Source organism: Melanerpes formicivorus, unplaced genomic scaffold (assembly GCF_026170545.1).
Source record: "Melanerpes formicivorus ecotype bairdi unplaced genomic scaffold, bMelFor1.0.p_v2 SCAF_81, whole genome shotgun sequence".
Classification (NCBI taxonomy): Eukaryota; Metazoa; Chordata; class Aves; order Piciformes; family Picidae; genus Melanerpes; species Melanerpes formicivorus.
Genome location: NW_027142433.1, coordinates 1,766,224 through 1,785,948, shown reverse-complemented (window position 1 = coordinate 1,785,948; position 19,725 = coordinate 1,766,224). Strand labels below are relative to the sequence as shown.

Below are 19,725 nucleotides of genomic sequence, written 5' to 3'. Positions count from 1 at the left end.
CAGGGAGGTGGTGGAGTGCCCAAGGCTGGAGGTGTTTGAAGGTGGTTTGGCTGTGGTGCTTGGGGCTGTGGTTTAGGGCTGAGCCTTGCAGAGCAGGGCTCTGGGCTGGACTTGGTGCTGCTGAGGTCTGCTCCAGCCTGAATGTTTCTGTGATTCTGTGTGATCTCTTGCAGCAGAAGCTCTCAGAGGCTCTCAGAGGTCTTGCCAAGGCTTTTGGGGGTAAGTTTTGGGAGCATCCTGTGTGAAAGGTAAGGACAATGTTGCACCTTCAGTGCCCAGAGGCCAAATGAACAGTCTGTGGAGAGAGTAGCAGGAATACTTTTATGTGTGAATTACTGAGTGAGTGGTACAAGAATATGAGATAACACAACCAGTTCCTCAGCACACAGCAGTGCCCCACACCTTCCCCTCGTGAGGATCTCCACTGGAAATCACACAGAGGGCAATCTCAGACTGAGCTCCTGCTGCTCACAGCTGTGAGGAGCCAATACTCTAATACTCTCCTTCTGACTCTGCTCCAGCCCTTGGCCACAAACCCCCCCTGGATGCATTCCTGTGCAGCCTGCCCTGGGTGATGCTGCTCTGGCCTGGGTGAGCTCTGGAGCTCCCTTCCAAGCTCTGATGGACTGTGGCACTGTGATACTCAGCACCCTCCAGGGTGCTGCCTTGCAGGCTTCAGCAGTCCCCAGGCCACTGGGCAGTGCTGGCAGAGCCCTGCCTCAATGTGTCAGGGGAGGGCTGGGTGATTCTTACCATGGCCAGGGGGGTGCAAGGCTCCAGGTGACTGAAGTAAGCAGAAAACATGCAGCAAACCATCCCCTGGTGTTAATGGCAGGGATGCAGCTGCAGGGAGCCCTCCTCTGCCTGTTCCCATGGTGAGGAGTGGGCACCAGGGAGGCAAGGAGGCAGTGCCTGGTGTCTGGGGACCCTGGCTGCAGCGTGGGGTTGCCTTGCCCCACGGCAGGGGCTTGGGGGTCCCTTGGAGAGCACGAGACCTGCCTCCTGCACCAGCTCAGGTGCCAGGATGCGCCAGGGCTGCGGGCACCCAGCTGCCACTGGCACAGGGTGGTTTCAGAGGGTGTTTTGGGAGGTGCACCTTTGTGTTCACGCAGGTAGATGGCCAAGGTTTCCCTCAATGGGATCCAGGACTGCACTAAACACCCTCCCCTCTCCCCCTCTCCCCCTCTCCATGAGGGATCCTCAACAACATCCAGGAACTCTGCTTTTTGGCTCTCTCACTCACTGCTTCACTCTGCACCCAGATGCCTGCGTTGGGAGTAGATACATGTGAGTGTGTGTGCACTTGTATGTGTCTACAGGGATATGGATGGAGCAGTGCCATGTGGATAGTGCCCATAGGTGTGACAAATCTCATGAGAGTAAGGGGGATCGCATACACAAGATGAAGTATTTCTTACCAGGAGTACAATGGTTGGCATCTGCCTGACAGTAACTGCCTCTGGGCTGTGGAGAGCTCAGCCGGGAGGAGGGGACAGGCACTGCCTCTGGGCTGTGGAAAGCTCAGCGGAGAGGAGGGGACAGGCACTGCCTCTGGGCTGTGGAGAGCTCAGCCGGGAGGAGGGGACAGGCACTGCCTCTGGGCTGTGGAAAGCTCAGCCGGGAGGAGGGGACAGGCACTGCCTCTGGGCTGTGGAAAGCTCAGCCGGGAGGAGGGGACAGGCACTGCCTCTGGGCTGTGGAAAGCTCAGCCGAGAGGAGGGGACAGGCACTGCCTCTGGGCTGTGGAAAGCTCAGCCGAGAGGAGGGGACAGGCACTGCCTCTGGGCTGTGGAAAGCTCAGCCGAGAGGAGGGGACAGGCACTGCCTCCTTTCTGGGGAGAGCCTGCCTGAGCCATGAGCCAAAGGACCCTTCTACACAAACACAACTTCCCAAGAGCTCCAAAAGGCTTCGGGGGCCACTCTCTAGGACCACCCAATATCTCCCTGGCACCTGCTCAGTCACCTCCTAGAGCAGGCTTCCAATCTTTCAGCAGAAATCAAGCTGGGGAGGGATTTACAACGGAGCTGTTTCACCTCTCCTGACCCCAGCCTCCACCTTTCTCTTTGGCACAACACGTACCCAGCCACCTTCCCCCTGCCCCACACTTGGCTGTGGCAGCTAACGCAGCTCAGGTTTTGCTAGCATGCAGCAAGCCAACCTCCAGCAGCTTCCCAACCTCCAGCAGCTTCCCAACCTCCAGCAGCATCCCAACCTCCAGCAGCATCCCAGCACTGGCACTTTGGAACCGTGAGGGCATGTGGAAATAGCTGCCAAAGGATGAAGCAAAGCTGAACTACCTGGGTCTCCCTGCAGGGAAGCCTGTTTGGGTCTGCATTTCCATGAGCCACGCTGCAGACAGGGAGCTTGGACATGCTGAACCTCTTTGTCTTGACACCAGCACACAGAGCATTAGGAGGGTGCAGGGGGCAGGCCTGGGCAGAGGTGGGGGGGAGCACCCTGCAGCAAAAGAGGTGGCCAAGTCCCCACTCCTGTGCTCAGCCCTGCCTCCCCCTTGCTGCCCACCAGCTCTGGTCGGTGGGCACTGCTGGGGGGATCCTACCTCCCTTTGATGGGACCCTGCTGCTGCTCGTGGGCTCTTTGGGGCCGCCCCAGCTGCCCCCCTGCACTCAGCCAAGGGGAAATGCCCCAGGAGCCTCAGCCCCTGCTCCTCCAGCACTGCCTTTCCCAGGCCACTTGCTCCAGAGCTTAAAGAAAAGGGCAACATGTCACGTTTGTGAGAGCCTCCATCCTTCCCCTGCCTCCCAGCCCTGCCTCCCAGCCCTGCCTGCAGCACGGAGCCCACTTCCTGCAGCCGGGGAGGTGTTTTCCTCGGTCGCCATGGGGACAAGACGTAAATATTTGGGGCTGGTGGGGGTTTGATCGGATTTTGAAAGTCTTAAAGAGGCTGGCAAGCCCCTTGTTTATGTTACTGCATTTGGGATGGAGTCTCATGACTTGTGCAGCCCAGGCTGAGCAGCCTGATGGGGGGTGGCTGGTCTGGGATGCCAGGGTGGTGGTTTTGCCTGCTGCTGGAGAGCTGCTGGCTGAAGCAGCTCGCTGCAAGTCAGAGCCCTGCAGCTGCTGCAGCAGGAAGCCAGCACAGGGATGAAACATCCATGCCCCATGGCGGGGGGGAGTCCTCACATCCATCTTGGGGAGGGACTTGTGAGGGTGTGAGGGAGGGATAGGACTGGGGGGGATGGAGCAGAACTAGAAGTGGGGAGATTGAGATTGGCTGTGAGGAAGAAGTTGTTCCCCAGGAGGGTGGTGAGAGCCTGGCACAGGCTGCCCAGGGAGGTGGTGGAAGCCTCCTGCCTGGAGGTGTTTGCAGCCAGGCTGGAGGTGGCTGTGAGCAACCTGCTGTGGTGTGAGGTGTCCCTGGCCATGGCAGGGGGCTGGAACTGGCTGAGCCTTGAGGTCCCTTCCAACCCTGACAGTTCTATGGTTCTATGATCTCGAGGCTGAAATGAGGCACCAGGTGCTTTCCATGCATATATGCCCTTGCCCCATCCTCAGCTGGGATTCTTCCCGGAGGTGAGCAGCAGGCTGGCTCCCAATGCTTTACAAAGAGATGGTCTTTAAGAGACAGCCTCCTGGAAACACCTGGCCTGGGCAGATGGGAGGAGAGAGAGGAAACACAAACTCAGAGGAGTTTGCCATCTGTTCAAGGAGCCAGGGGTTTATTTCTCCTGTTTCCAATGGCAGGGTTTTGTTTGAGTTTGTTTTTTGAGGTTTGGGGGCTGGGTTTGTTTGGGTTCGGTTCAGTTTGTTTGGGTTTGGTTTGTTTGGGTTCGCTTCAGTTTGTTTGGGTTCAGTTTGTTGGGGGTTTGGTTTGTTCTGGATTGTTTTGGTTTGTTTCAGTTTGGTTTGGTTTGTTCTGTTTCGTTTTGTTTCAAATTGGATCTGAACAGTTGCAATTGCAGCTTTGTTTCCATCAACATGATTCTCCTCCCTCCTCTGATCGATGCCCCTTGACTGGGTTTGTGCAGAAGCATCGCTCTGGCCTGGCTACTGCAGAGGGAAGCAGCTGGAGCAAGGAACTGCAGCAGCAGCTGAAGCTGCCATGGAAGCACACCACCAGCCAGCGGCGCTGCTGAGGGCTGCGCAGAGGCGCTGGGGGCGGCAGGCAGGGAACAGGGTAGGGAGTGCAAGCGGCTGGAGCGAGCGGGAGGTCTGGGTTGCTAAACAGTCCTGGCGTGTTGGACAAACAGATCTCCTTTCATCCTCTTTACTGTCTTCAGCGTGGAGCAAACAGCCCGGCTCTCAGCTGGCTCTCAGCGGGGTCACGGGGGAGCAGGCTGCAGGCTCGCTCTGCCCACCCCGGTGCCAGCCAGGTGCGCCCAGCTCTGCCCTACAGCCGTCCCTGCCGTGCCACTCTCCCTTCCACACAGCTACCCCCCCTGGGCAGCCATCCCTCTGCCTGCTGAGCATCTGCTTCCTGAAGACAAAACGATGCCAATCGCGTGGTGGATGTGCCCCAGCCTGCACCCTGGGACTGGAGGTGTGCTGGACTTAGCTGGGGAGAGGAGCACCCAGAGGGCACCTTCTGAGGAGGCTCAGCAACACCCTGGGAAGCTGGGAGGAGGGAGCAAGCCTGGGCCAAACCAGACACATGAGCAAAACTGGGAGAAAAATTGCCATGAAGAAGTTGTTCCCCAGGAGGGTGGTGAGGGCCTGGCACAGGCTGCCCAGGGAGGTGGTGGAAGCCTCCTGCCTGGAGGTGTTTGCAGCCAGGCTGGAGGTGGCTGTGAGCAACCTGCTGTGGTGTGAGGTGTCCCTGGCCATGGCAGGGGGTTGGCACTGGCTGAGCCTCGAGCTCCCTTCCAACCCTGACAGTTCTATGATTCTATGTCCTGAGAGGTCCAGAGAAGGCAAAGCTGTGACTCAGAGCCTCCAGCTAAAGCCAAGCCCCACAGTGCTGGCTGCCCAAGTGCTCCTGGTCATGGCAGGGCTGGGGCTACTCCACCACCCTTCTGGGTCCCAAACCCAGGGAGGGTCACCAGGGCTCCCTGCTATTTGTTCTTCGTGGGAGGGGAAAGAGACCCTGGGAGAGGAAACATCAGGACACCTGACAGTCCAAAGCACAGGGGGAGATGTTTAGCAAAGCCCCTGGGTGGGTTTTCTATCTGGGGTGGTAGGGGGGAAGCAAAGCAGCTGCAGGAGCAGGAGCAGGGGCAGGTGTGGAGGCAGAAGCAGTGGGGAGGGCCCGCGGGGAGCGCCTGGCACAGCCCTGCCGCACTGCTACTTGACCAGCTCCTGGTAGAGCTCTGACCGCACGAATCTGGGCAGGGAGTCTTTCTCCATCAGGCCAAAGATCCTCTTCTGGGCCATGTCAAAGCTGCTGGGGGATGGCTCCACCAGGTTCTTCATGGTCACAGCCTTGGTGAAGTGGTCGATATTCACCTGTGGTGGAATGTACCAGGGTTGGGGACCCTGCCCTGCTGAGGGGGGGGGTACTAGGACCTCTCCTTGCCTGCTCTGCCCCACCAGCACCCACACCAGGGTCATGGGGCAGTTACTGGTGGCAGATCTGTGAGGGGTGGGTACTAGGATCTCCCCTTGCCTGCTCTGCCCCACCAGTACCCACCCAAGGGTCATGGGGCAGTTACTGGTGGCAGATCTGTGAGGGGTGGGTACTAGGACCTCCCCTTGCCTGCTCTGCCCCACCAGCACCCACCCAAGGGTCATGGGGCAGTTACTGGTGGCAGATCTGTGAGGGGTGGGTACTAGGATCTCCCCTTGCCTGCTCTGCCCCACCAGCACCCACCCAAGGGTCATGGGGCAGTTACTGGTGGCAGATCTGTGAGGGGTGGGTACTAGGATCTCCCCTTGCCTGCTCTGCCCCACCAGCACCCACCCAAGGGTCATGGGGCAGTTACTGGTGGCAGATCTGTGAGGATGAGGTCCCTCCTGCAGCACAGCTGGAGCAGGGAGGAGGATTACTGTGAACTCTCAGCTCTTGTGATTAAACTAAGCCAGCTGTGGGGAGGAGGTACCTGTGGCAGGAGGCAGCCCATCAGAGGCTGAGCATGCAGACACCAGGGCTGTGAGAGGTGGGAGTGCAACACACTGGGAGGAGGCTGCCCCTTGCCGAGGGTGGAGCCCTCTGAGCCCCTCAGCCATGGTGCAAGCTGTCCTGCAACCAGTGCCCCCCTCCTCTGGAGGCCACCACAGCAGCAGCCTCATCCCTCCCAGGACCCTCTCCTGCCCCGTGGCAGCTGACCTCTTTGGGAGCCTCCGTCTGGATGAACTCCTCATAGATCTTCTTGGCCTTCTCTGCCATCTTCAGGGGTGACTTAGTCTTCTTGTAGTCCTCGCAGGCCGCCCAGAACTCGACGTTCTCCTCGCTGAACTCGGAGCGCAGGAAGCTGTGGAAGCTGGCAAGCCCATCTGGTGATGGGCCGAGCCCACCCTGAGCACTGCTGCTCCCAGGGAGCCTGAGCCCCCCCCGAGCACCAGGAGGGGATGTGGGCTGGGGGAACAGGAGCAGCAGGGCATGTGAACTCACAGGGGTTTTGCAGGAGCTTCTCCAGGGAGTCTCGCCACTGCAGAGCCTCCTCCGGTGACGGCCTGAAGGGAGTGAAGAAAGCCCAGGGGCTCCATGTCTGTCCCCCAGCCCTGCTCCGGGCTCCAGGCTCTTAAAGCAGTCACTTACAAACGGGGAGGAATGGAATAAGCTGTGGAGGCTGCATGGCAGCACAAGTACCTTCCTGCTGGGGAGAGCCGAGGGCCAGGGAGGGTGAGGATGGGGCTGGGTGGGCAAATTCCCTCGAGTTTGGGCAGAGCTGTGAGTGAAAGGCAGGGAGCCCCCTCTGCAGCCCCGGAGCCCCCCCTGCAGCCCCAGATCCCCCGGTGCCTGTGCACGGCAGGGCAGAAGGTGGCTCTGCAGGCAGCTGGGAAGCATCCCTGCGTCTTCCTGCTGGAGCAGGGAGAGATGGTCTCAGCTTGAGGGGGCGGGGGGAGGGGGCCGGATCGCTGCAGCCCTGCGCTGCGGGGCTGGGGTCAGCGTCCCTCCACTCCCACAGCCTCCCCGCCCCATTCCCACGCCCTGTGGGGGCAGGACACTGGCCTCATCTCCTTCCCTCCCCGGTGGAAACCTTCAGGGCTCTTCCTGAGCCTGCTTTTTCCTACTCATTTGGTTTGGGTTTGTTGTTTTGCTGTTTTTTCCCAACGGCAACACTTGTGATGTGGCTGAAGAGCTCTGGGGGGGGTTGTTTGTGGTTTTGTGGTCGGGGGAGGGGGGTGGCTTAAGTCCCTAGGAGTATGATGGAGCTGCTCTGGAGCACAAGGCTGATCCCTACAGTGGAGGGGAAGGGAAGCTCCTCATGCCACCAAGCACAGGGGTGGCCACAGATGATCACAGCTCTCCATGGGCACCACTGCTCTCAGGCTTCTTTTGCTGGCACAGGGACCACGTGCTGGGGCCAAAACCCTCTGGGTGTGGAGATCAGCCCCAGGGCTGGAGAGGGAGCAGTGGGCAGGACAAGCTGCCAGTCTTGGGGGGCTTGGTGCTTCAACGGTGGGTCCAGGGAAAGGGCAGGCACTCCTACCCAGCTGCCCTGCCCACTGGCTCTAGCAGGGAGAGGAGACTGGCACAAACACAGCACCTGCTCAGGCTGGTGGGTGTCCAGCCTTCTCTTGTCATCAGATCACCAGCACCCAGCAGCGAAGACCACGTTGAGAGCTCTGATCGCTCACATCCGGACCTTGGATCGCATCTGCATTGGCGATCAAGGATGAAAAGCTTTCCCTGCCCCCAGGCTCCTGCCAGGTGATCCCCGCCGCGCTGAGGGGAACGCCTCTGCAGCGCACCAACACGATCCAAGGTTTCCTGGAAACTACCAAATCCACTTCTCCCCTGCCCGAGCGTCCCGGGGATGCTATTAGCTGCGGATCGGCTGCCCGGGGGCTGAGCGATGCCAAGGCTGCGCCGCGGTGCAAGCGCAGAGGTAAACAACTCCCCCGGCCAGTGGGGAGTGAAAATGTTCTCTGGCTCTGTGCAGAGACAGCTAATGGGGACAAATGTGTCTCCTTCACAGAGGCATCCTGGCAGTGACTGAGCACAGAAACGTGCTGCTCACCAGGGCTCTGCCTGCCCTGCCCAGCCAGCTCTCGTGGGGGCAAGCATCCCGGCACGCTGCAGCCTTCAAAGTGCCCCCAGCTCTTGTCAGGGTCAGTGTTGGGGTTCAGGTTTGCTCTGGATTTTCAGTAGTCCCTTGGCAGAGGGTTACCAGTTTGGAGTGGCATTGCCTGGGTTGAAGGGGAGCGTGGGCAGAGGGAGCAGTGCCAACCAAAAAGCTGTGATTTAGGAGGGGCAATAGAAAGCTGGCCCTGGGAAAAGCAGGAGTTTGTCCCTCCAGGCTTTCATCATGGCACAGCCACTCAAGCCCCCCAGAGGAGCCCTCACTCCCAGGGCCATCAGCTGGGCTGGTCAGGGCAGGCAGCCTCTCCTCCCTTCAGCAATGAGGCAGTCTGGGTGCTGTCAGACATGGGTGCTCCAGCACTGTGTGTGTCTGGGTGCCGCTCAAAGGCAGGGAGGAACTCCCCGAGGCAGTGGCAGGTGTCCCCTGGGCAGCCACATGCAGCCAGTGGCAGCAGGGCTGAGGGGTGGCAAACAAGGCAAGGCAGCAGCTCAGGCACCTGGCTCAGCTGCCTGATCCTGGGCTGGAGGTGCCCCAGGTGAGGCCATCAGCCTGTGTCTGGGAAGCCATCCTGCTTTGGGAGTCAAGCTGATCTTTCTTGTCAAGGTTTGTTTTGCCCTCTCTGAACTCTTAATCCTGCAGCACAGTCCCTCAGCCTCTACAGCTTCACCTCTGCTTTGCTTTGTCCCTAAACCAGCTGGGTGCTGGGGAGCAGAGGCTCAGATGAAGGCACTAAAATGAGCAGGAGCCATCAGCACGAAGCTGCCCAGAGCCAGGCATCACCCCCTGGCACCGCGCACCCAGCACGGGGAATCGCTGCCACCCCCGAGCCTCTGCGAGGCTGGCACCTCTGGGCTGGGGCAGGTGACTCAGAGAAGCCCAAGTGCCATGTGCCTCTGGCAGGACCTTTATCAAATAAGCTGAAATCTCATCAAAAGCAAATTGAGTTTCTGTGAGGACTCTGGTTTCCAGAAAGCTGCACTGCCTGACACATCTCACGCTGCCCTGACGTAGCTCTGGGCTGACAGCTCAGCAGGAGCGTGTCACCTGCCCTGCCAGCCTCCTGTGCCCACCCACAGCAGGGGCTGCAGCTCCTCTGCACCCCAGAAGGGCTTGCACCCACCCCTCAGGCCAGGCACTGGCACCAGCAGCGCCTGCCCCAGCGCAGTTACTCACTTCTGGGCCTTGGGTGGCTTCTCTGGCTTCTCTGGGTAGGGGATGATGAAGTCAATGCTGGAGTCAGGCTTCTGGAGCAGTGTGCCCAGTTTGGTCTTGATCTCCTTGGCCCTGCAGAAGGGGTGAGCAGACACAGGTCAGCTGGAGAGAGATGGGGCTGATCAGTCTGGAGAGGAGAAGACTCAGGAGACCTCATTGTGGCCTTCCAGGATCTGCAGGGGGCTACAAGAAAGCTGGGGAGGGACTTGTGAGGGTGTCAGGGAGGGATAGGACTGGGGGGAGGGAGCAGAACTGGAAGTGAGGAGATTGAGATTGGCTGTGAGGAAGAAGTTGTTCCCCAGGAGAGTGATGAGAGCCTGGCACAGGCTGCCCAGGGAGGTGGTGGAAGCCTCCTGCCTGGAGGTGTTTGCAGCCAGGCTGGAGGTGGCTGTGAGCAACCTGCTGTGGTGTGAGGTGTCCCTGCCCATGGCAGGGGGTTGGGACTGGCGGAGCCTTGAGCTCCCTTCCACCCCTGACAATTCTATGCCTCTATAGTCCCTGCCCTGTGCCCACACAAACGTCAGCCTGGCCACTGAAGAGGTACAAAGCTCTGTCATTGATTACAGACGACCCAGATGTCCCTGGTGCTGCACGGGGCCTGGCTGAGCGGCTCAGGCTGGGCACTTAGAGTGAGCGGTGGCTCTTGATCTTGATCTCGCTGCTTTGTGCCCATCTGTGGCTGGGATAATTGTATCAGTGGAGCTGGCAGGCTGCTCCCAGGATGAATTAGGGGATGTGTGTGCAGCACTCAGTTTCTATAGTGATGAGCCCCGAGGACAGGCTGGTGAGGAGATGGAAGGGCTGGTGAGGAGAGGAGGCAGGGCAGGGGGCTGGGCTGGGCCACACAGCACTGCCAGCCCCACGTGGAGCCCTGATCCATGCTGCACCCACCAGCCCCACACTGCCAGCAGCACTCAGGGCAGGGTGCCCTTACAGGTCACAGGACACTAGAGGTTGGAAGGGACCTCCAGGGATCACCCAGGCCAACCCCTGCCAGAGCAGCATCACCCAGGGCAGGCTGCACAGGAATGCATCCAGGGGGGGTTGGAAAGGCTCCCCAGAAGGAGACTCCACAGCCCCCTGGGCAGCCTGCTCCAGGGCTCTGGCACCCTCACACCAAAGAAGTTTCTCCTCATGCTGAGCTGAAACCTTCTCTGTTCAAGCTTCAACCCTTTGCTCCTTGGCTTATTGCTGTGCACCACCCAAGAGAGCTTGGCCCCCTCCCCAGGCCCCCCACCCCTCAGCTATTGATCGACATTGATCAGATCCCTCTCAGCCTTCTCTTCTCCAGACTCAACAGCCCCAGGGCTCTCAGTCTCTCTTCCCGGGGGAGATGCTCAAGTCCCCTAAGCATCCTCCTGGCTCTGCCTTGGACTCTCCCCAGCAGGTCTCTGTCTCTCTGGAACTGGGGAGCCCAGAACTGGATGCAATATTCCAGGTGTGGTCTCAGCAGGGCAGAGTAGAGAGGGAGAGATGTCTCTGTAAGCCTCATGCCTGCAGTGGGAAGGGTTCTGCAAACTGGTACCTCCTGGGTGCTCCTTCCCCTGGGCAGAAGGGGAAGAAGGGTTTCAGAGTAGCCTGACTGCCAAAGGCTGGGTGCCAGACACCACTGATGTGCTCCACTCCTCCATCTGGAGGACACAGAGACATGAGGGCTCCTGGGGCTCGGCAGCAGCCTCAGCTGTCTCCCAAAACCTTCCTTTCCTAGCCCAGTGCAATCTGCAACACTGCCCTGAGCATCTGGTCAGAGGCTCCCCTCTGCTGCAGCCCGCTGGTGCTGTCGAGGGCAAGCCAGGCAAAACTCAGGTGTGCTGCATGAGCCTGACCAAATGCCAGGATGAAAGCAGCTCTCCCCTAAGCCCTGCCTTTGCAGGCAAGGACTTTTGCCCAGCACAGCAGCGTTTGGTACCTGCCAGGCCACCTTGCTGGCCACAGGAGGTGGATGAGAGCAAGGGGCCAACACCTTGCCCACGTGGGCAGCTGGGCTCGGTGCCCTCAGCACAGGATGGCTGTCACAGCTGGGCTGTAGCTCCCCAGCTTCAGGGCTCCCAGTGCTCTGCTTCTCCCCTCTGCTGTTTATTTTCATAAGGCCTCTGTGGATGATCACTGCTCTTTCATTTCCATTCCTTTAACATTCCCCCCCCACCCCTCCCCCCGCCTGTAAAACTGCCTCTGTGTTTTGATTTTCCACCCTCCAGCCCTGGTGGATGACTTTTGAGACCTGGTGCAGCCTCTGCTCCCCCCCAGCCTCCACCCCCAGCCCCCCTTGCAGAGGAGCAGCCCGGAGCCTTGGACTGCCTGTCAGAGGGGTGCAGCCCTGGGCAGAGCAGGGCAGAGCACACCCAGAGCCCCAGCTGTCTGCATGGGAAATGTCAGTGGCTACAGGGACAGCCTCCCTTGCCTCTGCTTCTGAGAAAACTTGAGTCTTGCCTGGAAAGATCAGGACCTCAGGAGGAGGGTGAGGAGGTCTCCACACTCCCACACCGAGGTATCTGTGGGACAGGGAAGCTGCCAGGCACCATCTGTCCTGCTTCCCCTAATGAATGTGCTCAAATGCTCTCAGCTGGAGCTGACTCCTGATGGCCAGCGTGGGGCTGGCTCTCCTGTGAGCCTCAGGTGCCCCTTGGCCCCCCTCTGGCTGGCATTGCCATGCTGGGACCCCCATGGCACAGCCCGTACCCAGAAGGATGGCACAGCAGAAGGGGGAAGAAGCTGCAGTCCCATTAGCACCAAAGCAATGTGTGGGTGCAGAGGGTGCCCCTGGAGAGCTGATGGGGCAGGGCAGCTCTTCCTCAGCTGATCTTTCCCAGATGTCTGTGCTTGTGGCCACAGCTCCCTTCTGGGCCCCTCACTACAGGAAGGACATTGAGGGGCTGGAGCACGTCCAGAGAAGGGCAACAAGGCTCCTGAAGGGCCTGGAACACATGGCCTGTGAGGAGCATCTGAGGGAGCTGGGGGTGTTCAGGCTGGAGAAGAGGAGGCTGAGGGAGACCTCACTGCTCTCTGCAGCTCCCTGAAGGGAGGTTGGAGTGAGGAGGGAGCAGCCTCTGCTCCTTGGTGTCAGCAACAAGGCCAGAGGAAATGGTTCCAAGCTGCACCAGGGGAGGTTCAAGCTGGGTCTCAGGGAATATTTCTTCACTGAAAGGGTTCTCAGACACTGGGATGCTCTGCCCAGGGCAGTGCTGCAGTCACCATGCCTGGGGCTATTCAAGCAGGACCTGGCACTTAGGAGCATGGTTTGGTGTTGGCCCTTCAGTGCTGGGTCAAGGACTGGACTGGATGAGCTTTGAGGTCTCTTCCAAGCAGATACATTCTGTGGGGAAGGGGACATGTGGGCTCAGGGAGCACCCCTCCAACAGGGGCTGAGCAGAAATGCCAGGTGCCACTTGGCTCTCCTCCCTGTCACTGCCCCATGCCCAGGAGGGCAGAGCTGGGGACATGGCTGGGTCCATCCTGCTGCTGGTACCAAGTGCTGTGCAGCAGGGATGGTCCCCTGCAGGTGGCTGGACCACCATGGGGGGGTTGCCTGGCAGAAGCAGCAGTGGAAAGCAAGGGGAAAGGGGCTTGCCCACCTCTGAAGCAAGGATGATTGGTGTCAAGGGTCCTGAGCAGGCAGGGGGGAAACCTGGGCTGTGAGAGCAGGGGCACTGAGAGCCAAACCTCCCACACGACAGACAAAGGAGGTGGGGAACAGGAGCAGGACTCTGATGCTGCCTGAGCAGAGCTGGGGAACCCCCTGCCTGGTGTGGACAGCACAGGCACCAGACTGTGTGCAGCTGCCAGGGGCTTCACACAGCTGCAAGCACTCTGCTGCAGCATGCTCAGACTGCTTCAAAACCTTGCTCTCGGATTCCCACCCTCTGACAATCACACATGGCCAGCACCTGACAGGTTCAAAGGGCTCTGATGGGCCTCAATGGCCCTGAGCAGCCCCAGCTGAGCCCCAGCCCTGCCCACGGCCAGGGGCTCTACTTAAGCTCAGCCCCGTGGCTCCTGCCCTTCGGGCTGTGCTGTAGGTGGTTTCTCCCCAGCCCGAGCTCCTGGGTTGGTGCTGGACTCCTGTCACAGCCCCTACTGGGTGACTCCATCCCATGGCACTGTCGATGGACCACCGGTGCCTGCCCATCCTGCTGAAGCCCTGCAGGCCCTGGTGTGGGGACAGCAGCGAGAATCTCCCCTCCTCCTGGGCAAGTCCTCAGCTCTCAGACCCTCAGGAAACACAGGGAGCCGGTGAAGATGAGGAAGCTCTTGGAAGGAAGAGAGAGAGGAGAGCCAGAGGGCTGAGTGCTTGGAAGCTGGTGGGAGGGAAGGGCTATTTAAAGCTATCATCCTGGCGTCCTGCAGCAGATGTATTGCAAGCTTTCAAGCCAGGCTTCAGCAAAGGCCAAGCAGCAGGACAAAAAGAGGCAGATCTAAACAAGAAGGCATCCTTCAAAGCTGCCCCAGCTCTGTCCCAGGGAGGAAAAAGCAAGAGGACCGTAAACTGTGGAAGGTTAAAGTGTGAGAACAGACAGGAGCAAGCCAAGAAAAAGTCTGAGAAGCAGCTTCCAAGAATCATTAAAAGAAAATATGGGCTCTGTCAAACACAGGGAGAACAAGAAGGCTCCTGGGGAGGGCCAGGAGAAACTCCAGCTTGAAAAACAAAACCAGAAAGGAAGAAATGAAGTTTAGAGAAGATAAAGCTAGAGCTGAAAGCTGAAGCTGCTGCTGTGCCTAAGGGCAGGGAGGTGCCACAGGGGATGCCCCTTGAGGGGGAAAAAGGGCTCCAGAGGGGATTTGAGGAGCTGTGAAGGGTGATGCTGTACCAGCATGTCAGAAGCAGCTGCACCAGACAGCCATGGTGGACACATGGACAAATATGGTCTACTGGAGAGCAGTCAAGGCAGTGCTGGCAGTATGAAGACATTCCTTCAAGTCTACCAGCCCTCTCTGCAGAGGGCAGGGGGCACCAACCCCTTTGGCCTGCAGGAAGCTGCAGGGGAGAAGGTCACCTCCTGGATGACAGGGTGGCATTCAGCACCCAGGGGATGCTCCCTGGGTGGGAGCACGGGCTGGGGCTCTGCTGTTCAGCATCTTCTGTGCATGGACAGAAGGGAGGAGCAACAGGGGCTGCACTCCCCAGGTACAGCAGTCCTGAGAGACTGCAGGAGGGTCCTGAGAGACTGCAGGAGGGTCCTGAGAGACTGCAGGAGGGTCCTGAGAGACTGCAGGAGGGTCCTGAGAGGCTGGCAAGGAAGCAGCTGCTGGAATTCCCCAGAAAGCAGCACAGAATGATGCACAGGGGACAAAGCCAGACCTGACTCCAGCTACAATTGGTAGGCTGCAAGCAGATTTGGAGGGGTAACAGAGGCCAGCAAAAGCATCAGCACAGCAACAGCAAAACCCACCTCAAACCAACCAAAGCTCTAATGTGCTGGTAGAAAGCAGGAGAGTGCCAACAAAGCTGCCACCAGAGCAGAGGTGTGTCTGGAAGAGTGCTGCTTGTGCTGCAGGAGGCCAAGCCAGGTATGCATGAGGCTGGCCAAAAGCGCGTTTCAGGGAAGGAAAGGGTCACAGCCCATGGTCCTGTCCCTGCCTGTGATGAGGATTTGCTTTTGGGCAGGCAGCAGCAACTTAAGCTGATGGAGCAGGACTTCTCCTGAGCTCCCTCCAGGGCAATGCATGCCGCTCACTCTCATCTCAGAGGTACTTGCAGCTGTGAGGAAATCCTTGCTGGGTAATTCACTTGCAAATTCTGCCAGGTTTCCTCCTCCTTTGGTGGAGGATTGAGCATCCTGATGCTGTATGGAGATCCCAGCCTCATCCTGTGGCCTCCCTTGCAACTCTGTTTCTCATGCCCTCCAAAGCCCCTCCAGCTCTGTGTGTTTGCATCAGCATGGAGATGGCTGAGGGCTGGAGCCTGCCCGGGTCCCCAAGGGCTGTAAGCAGCCTAGGAAGCACCACCAGCACCCTGGGCAGGTTTCATGGCAGATGAAGGTGAGGATGGGTGTCACAAGCATTGGAGAGCAGGCACTGCACAGAGCCAAGCCTCACAAGAGGGGCTGGGGGCAGCCAATCCATGCCCAAGGGAGATGCAAGCAGTCAAAGAGGATTCTGAGCTGCTCTGGAGCCAGGGCTGGTTCTGCATCAGAAAGGCAAACCCTCTCCTGCCTGTTCTCTCCCCTCTGTGTTCTGCAAGCACCAAGGCCTGAGGACAACAGGCTTCTGCTCTGGGCCCACACAGGTGAGCAGCTGAGGTCGAGGAGTGGGTTTGAGGCAGCCCAGCAGAGAAGTTCCTGAACTGGAGCGGGGAGCTGGGGACAGGATCAGCACTTGTCCCACGGAGGGTCCCAGCCACATGCAGCACCGCACTAAGCCCCCACCAGCAAGCCTCCCTTCCCTCCCAGTTCAGAGCTGGGCCATCCCAGTCCCCAGCAGAGATGTCCCTGGCGGGGCTGGGCTGGAAGGGGACCCTCTGCCCCGAGGCAGCCCCGCAGGGAGGCAGAGCCCCGCAGGGAGGCAGAGCCCCGCAGGGAGGCAGAGCCCCGCAGGGAGGCAGAGCCCCGCAGGGAGGCAGAGCCCCGCAGGGAGGCAGAGCCCCGCAGGGAGGCAGAGCCCCGCACGGAGGCAGCCCCGCACGCCGGCAGCCCCGCACGGAGGCAGCCCCGCACGGAGGCAGCCCCGCACGCCGCTGCTGCTCGCTGTCGGTTCTCACCTCTCCAGGCACGTGTGGGGCAGCGCCGCTAATCCTTTGCACATCTTGGCAGGCTGCGGTTTCCCTCGGCCGTCAGAAGGGTGTGAGAGAGGGCTCGGGCCGGCGGCGGCAGTCGCTCTGCAGCCCGGCTCCCCCCTTCGCTACTATATAGCGTCAGGAGCTGGACCCCCGCCAGCCCTGCAGCCAATGCCGGCCGCCCCGCCGCGGCTGGCCCCGGCCCCGGCACCTCCTGGGCTTTGCTTTCTGCTCTCTCAGCTCACACAAGCGGAAACAATGTGGTTTGTGGGGTTTTTTCTGGGGTGAGATCAGGTAAGCAGACTGGTGTTTGGGGGGCTTCAGAAAGCCCAAAGGGTTTCTTCTTGATGACATCTTAGGATCACAGAACTGTCAGGGTTGGAAGGGAGCTCAAGGCTCAGCCAGCTCCAACCCCCTGCCATGGCCAGGGACACCTCACACCACAGCAGGTTGCTCACAGCCACCTCCAGCCTGGCTGCAAACACCTCCAGGCAGGAGGCTTCCACCACCTCCCTGGGCAGCCTGTGCCAGGCTCTCACCACCCTCCTGGAGAGGAACTTCCTAACATCCAATCTCAATCTCCCCATTTCTATCTTTGCTCCATCCCCCCCAGTCCTATCCCTCCCTGACACCCTCACAAGTCCCTCCCCAGCTTTCCTGTAGCCCCCTGCAGACACTGGACAGTGACACTTTGAATTCAAAAGGTTTCCTACCCAGACTTTTAAGGCAAGAACTCGGGCCCTTCTCCCATGCCCCTTCAGAGCAGTAAAACAGATCTGCCAGAGCCTGGGGCCACCCATGATGTGGGCTGTGGGGCCTCAGCTCAACCTTGGACCCCTTTTTCCTACCCCCTCAGCACCTCAGAGGTGTGCTTAGCTCTGGCTTCTGGATGGCCTTTGGAGCTGTGCTGCAATCCTGCCTCCTGCTGTGGTGGGGCTCTGCAGCAGGGCAGGGTTTGCTTCCCAGCCTGTGAGTGCAGGAACCACCCTGGGGATGCTGCCTCCCTGGGGAGCCTGGCTGAGCTCTCCACGGCCTGGTAATGGAAGCTCAACAAAAGGTGCAGCTCACCTGCATGCTCAGGATGCTCACATGATGTTTAGTTGGGTTTGGGCTAATCAGAGACACCCTCCCCCCCCAGAGGAACCCAAGCAGGATTGCCAGAGCTGGGGTCTGGAGGGCTGTCCCTTCCCACAGCCTGGCATTGGCTTGCCCACCAGCCCACCCTGTGCCTTACAGAATGGAGGTGCTTTCCTCCTTCCCACTTGGCTGTTTTCACAGAGGGGTCAGGAGAAGGCTCTCTTGTTAGCATGGAGGTGTATCACCCCAGTTTGGGTGAGGCCAGGCCAGGCTGGGTGGGTGGGCTGAGGCCAATGGGATGAGGTTTAACAAGGCCAAATTCAGGCTCCTTTACCTTGGCCACAATAACCCCATGTAGGCTACAGGCTGGGGGGTGAGTGGCTGGAGAGCAACCTGGCAGTGCTGGGTGACAGCAGCTGAACATGAGCCAGCAGTGTGCCCAGCTGGCACGGATGGCCAATGGCCTCTTGGCTTGGAATAGTGTGGCCAGCAGGAGCAGGGAAGGGACTCTGCCCCTGTGCTCAGCCTCACCTGGAGCAGCGTGTGCAGCTCTGGGCACCTCACTGCAAGAAAGGTCTTGAGGTGCTGGAGCAGGTCCAGAGGAGGGCAGCCAGACTGGGGAAGAGGCTGGAGGGAAAGGCTGGGGGTGTTCAGCCTGGAGGAGACTCAGGGGGGACCTTATCACACTCCACAGCTACCTGAAGGGAAGTTGTAGTAAGGTGGGGGTCAGGCTCTGCTCCTAGGCTACAAGATGAGAGGGCATGGCCTGGAGCTGTGCCAGGGGAGGGTTAGGTTGGATGCCAGGAAGCACTTCCTCGTGGAAAGGGCAATCAGACACTGGGATGGGCTGCCCAGGGAGGTGGTGGAGCTGCTGTCCCTGGAGGTGTTGAAGGCAAGGTTGGATGTGCCATGGTCTGGTTGATGTGGTGGTGTTGGGTCATAGGCTGGGCTGGATGATCTCAGAGGTCTATGCCAGCCTCAATAATTCTGTGCTTCTTGCAGGCTCAACAGGTCTGTTGGACTGTGCCAGTTGCCCTTGGGGCCAGGGAGTATTCCAGCACCATTCATTTGCCAGCAGGGATGTCACTGGGGCATCTCAAGTCACAGGTCAGTGCCTGAACCTCAGCAGCTGCTCTGAGAGGCTCCTTGGAAGCCAAGGTGCTGTTAGAGGGTGCTCTGCCAGCTGCAAAGGGTGAGTGAGAGGTGCAGGTGGTTCTCACAGCTCTGGGTCTGGGAAGGGCCATGGGACCACACGGGGAAACCCCTGCAGCCTTGTGTTCAGCCACTGAGCCACTGGGAACAGTTGTTTTTTCTCACTGCTCTCCAGTAATAAAGTCAGCATGGGAAATCCCAGGGGAGCTCAGATCTGTGGGAGCAGGAGGCTGGTCTGAATGCTGCCCAGCAGACACCAAGACCCTTATGTACTCTCCTGCAGATGCAGCCAGGGCCATGTGCCCCTGGAAAGCAGGCAGCAGGTACACTGAGGGCAGAGCTCCAGCTCTGCAGACCTCCTGGAGCCTTGCCCTGGGAGACCTTCTTGCCCAGGTGGCCAAGAAGGCCAAGGGCAGCCTGGCCTGCAGCAGAAGCAGTGTGGCCAGCAGGAGCAGGGAGCTCATCCTGCCCTGTGCTCAGCACTGCTCAGGCCACACCTTGAGCCCTGTGGCCAGTTCTGGGCTCCTCAGTTTAAGAAGGACATTGAGCTGCTGGAAGGTGTCCAGAGAAGGGCAACAAAGCTGGGGAGGGGTCTGGAGCACAGCCCTGGGAGGAGAGGCTGAGGGAGCTGGGGTTGCTTAGCCTGGAGAAGAGAAGGCTCAGGGGAGACCTTCTTGCTCTCTCCAACTCCCTGCAGGGAGGTTGTAGCCAGCTGGGGGTTGGCCTCTTCTCCTAGGCAAAAGCAGCACCAGAACAAGAGGACACAGTCTCAAGCTGTGCCAGGGGAGGTTTAGGCTGGAGGGGAGGAGAAAGTTCTTCATAGAAAGAGAGAGTGGCCCTTGGGATGTGCTGCCCAGGGAGGTGGTGGAGTCCCCATCCCTGGAGGTGTTGAGGAAGAGCCTGGCTGGGGTGCTTGGTGCCATGGCTGAGTTGATCAGATGGTGTTGGGTGACAGGTTGGCCTTGATGATCTCAAAGGTCTCTTCCAACCTGGTTTATTCTATTCTATTCTCACAGAGAAGTGAAGTCTGACCCTTACAGACTTGTATCTACTTTACCTCTTTCAGCCTAGGAGGGCAAATCCCCTGGCCCTGTGGCTGAGTGATCAATGCCCTACAAGCTCTGCTGCAGCCACGGGGTGAGGGTTTAATGAATGCTCTGAGCAAGCTGGGGGGAGACTGAGGCTCAAGGTGAGCAATGAGGCTTTGTGCCAGGGGGCCAGAAGGAAGCTGGGATTGCAGCTGTGCCTTCTAGCAGAAGCTGCCCTGAAACGCTGAGGAGAAGCCAGCTACCAGTGAGCAGGGGCACAGAGCCCCAGCTTGCCTGTTCCACAGGCCTTTGTCCAGTCAGAAACGTTTGGGGTTGTGCATTTCAGAGCTTTTGAGTGCTAAGAAAATATTTCCAGTAAGAAAGCTACCCAGAGCTTCCTTT

At 59.4% G+C, this 19,725-nt stretch overlaps 1 protein-coding gene across 1 annotated transcript; it reads right to left on the bottom strand.

Annotated features, from left to right (window-relative positions):
- Window positions 1–302: 302 nt before the first annotated feature.
- Window positions 303–16,174, bottom strand: LOC137454476 (regulator of G-protein signaling 5). Its single transcript, XM_068164504.1, has 5 exons — window positions 16,052–16,174; window positions 9,319–9,429; window positions 6,510–6,571; window positions 6,225–6,391; window positions 303–5,404 (listed from the first exon to the last, which is right to left on the bottom strand). Exons 1-5 carry the CDS (start codon window positions 16,093–16,095, stop codon window positions 5,243–5,245), a joined length of 546 nt encoding a protein of 181 aa, XP_068020605.1. The 5' UTR covers window positions 16,096–16,174; the 3' UTR covers window positions 303–5,242.
- Between the last annotated feature and the right edge of the window lie 3,551 nt (window positions 16,175–19,725).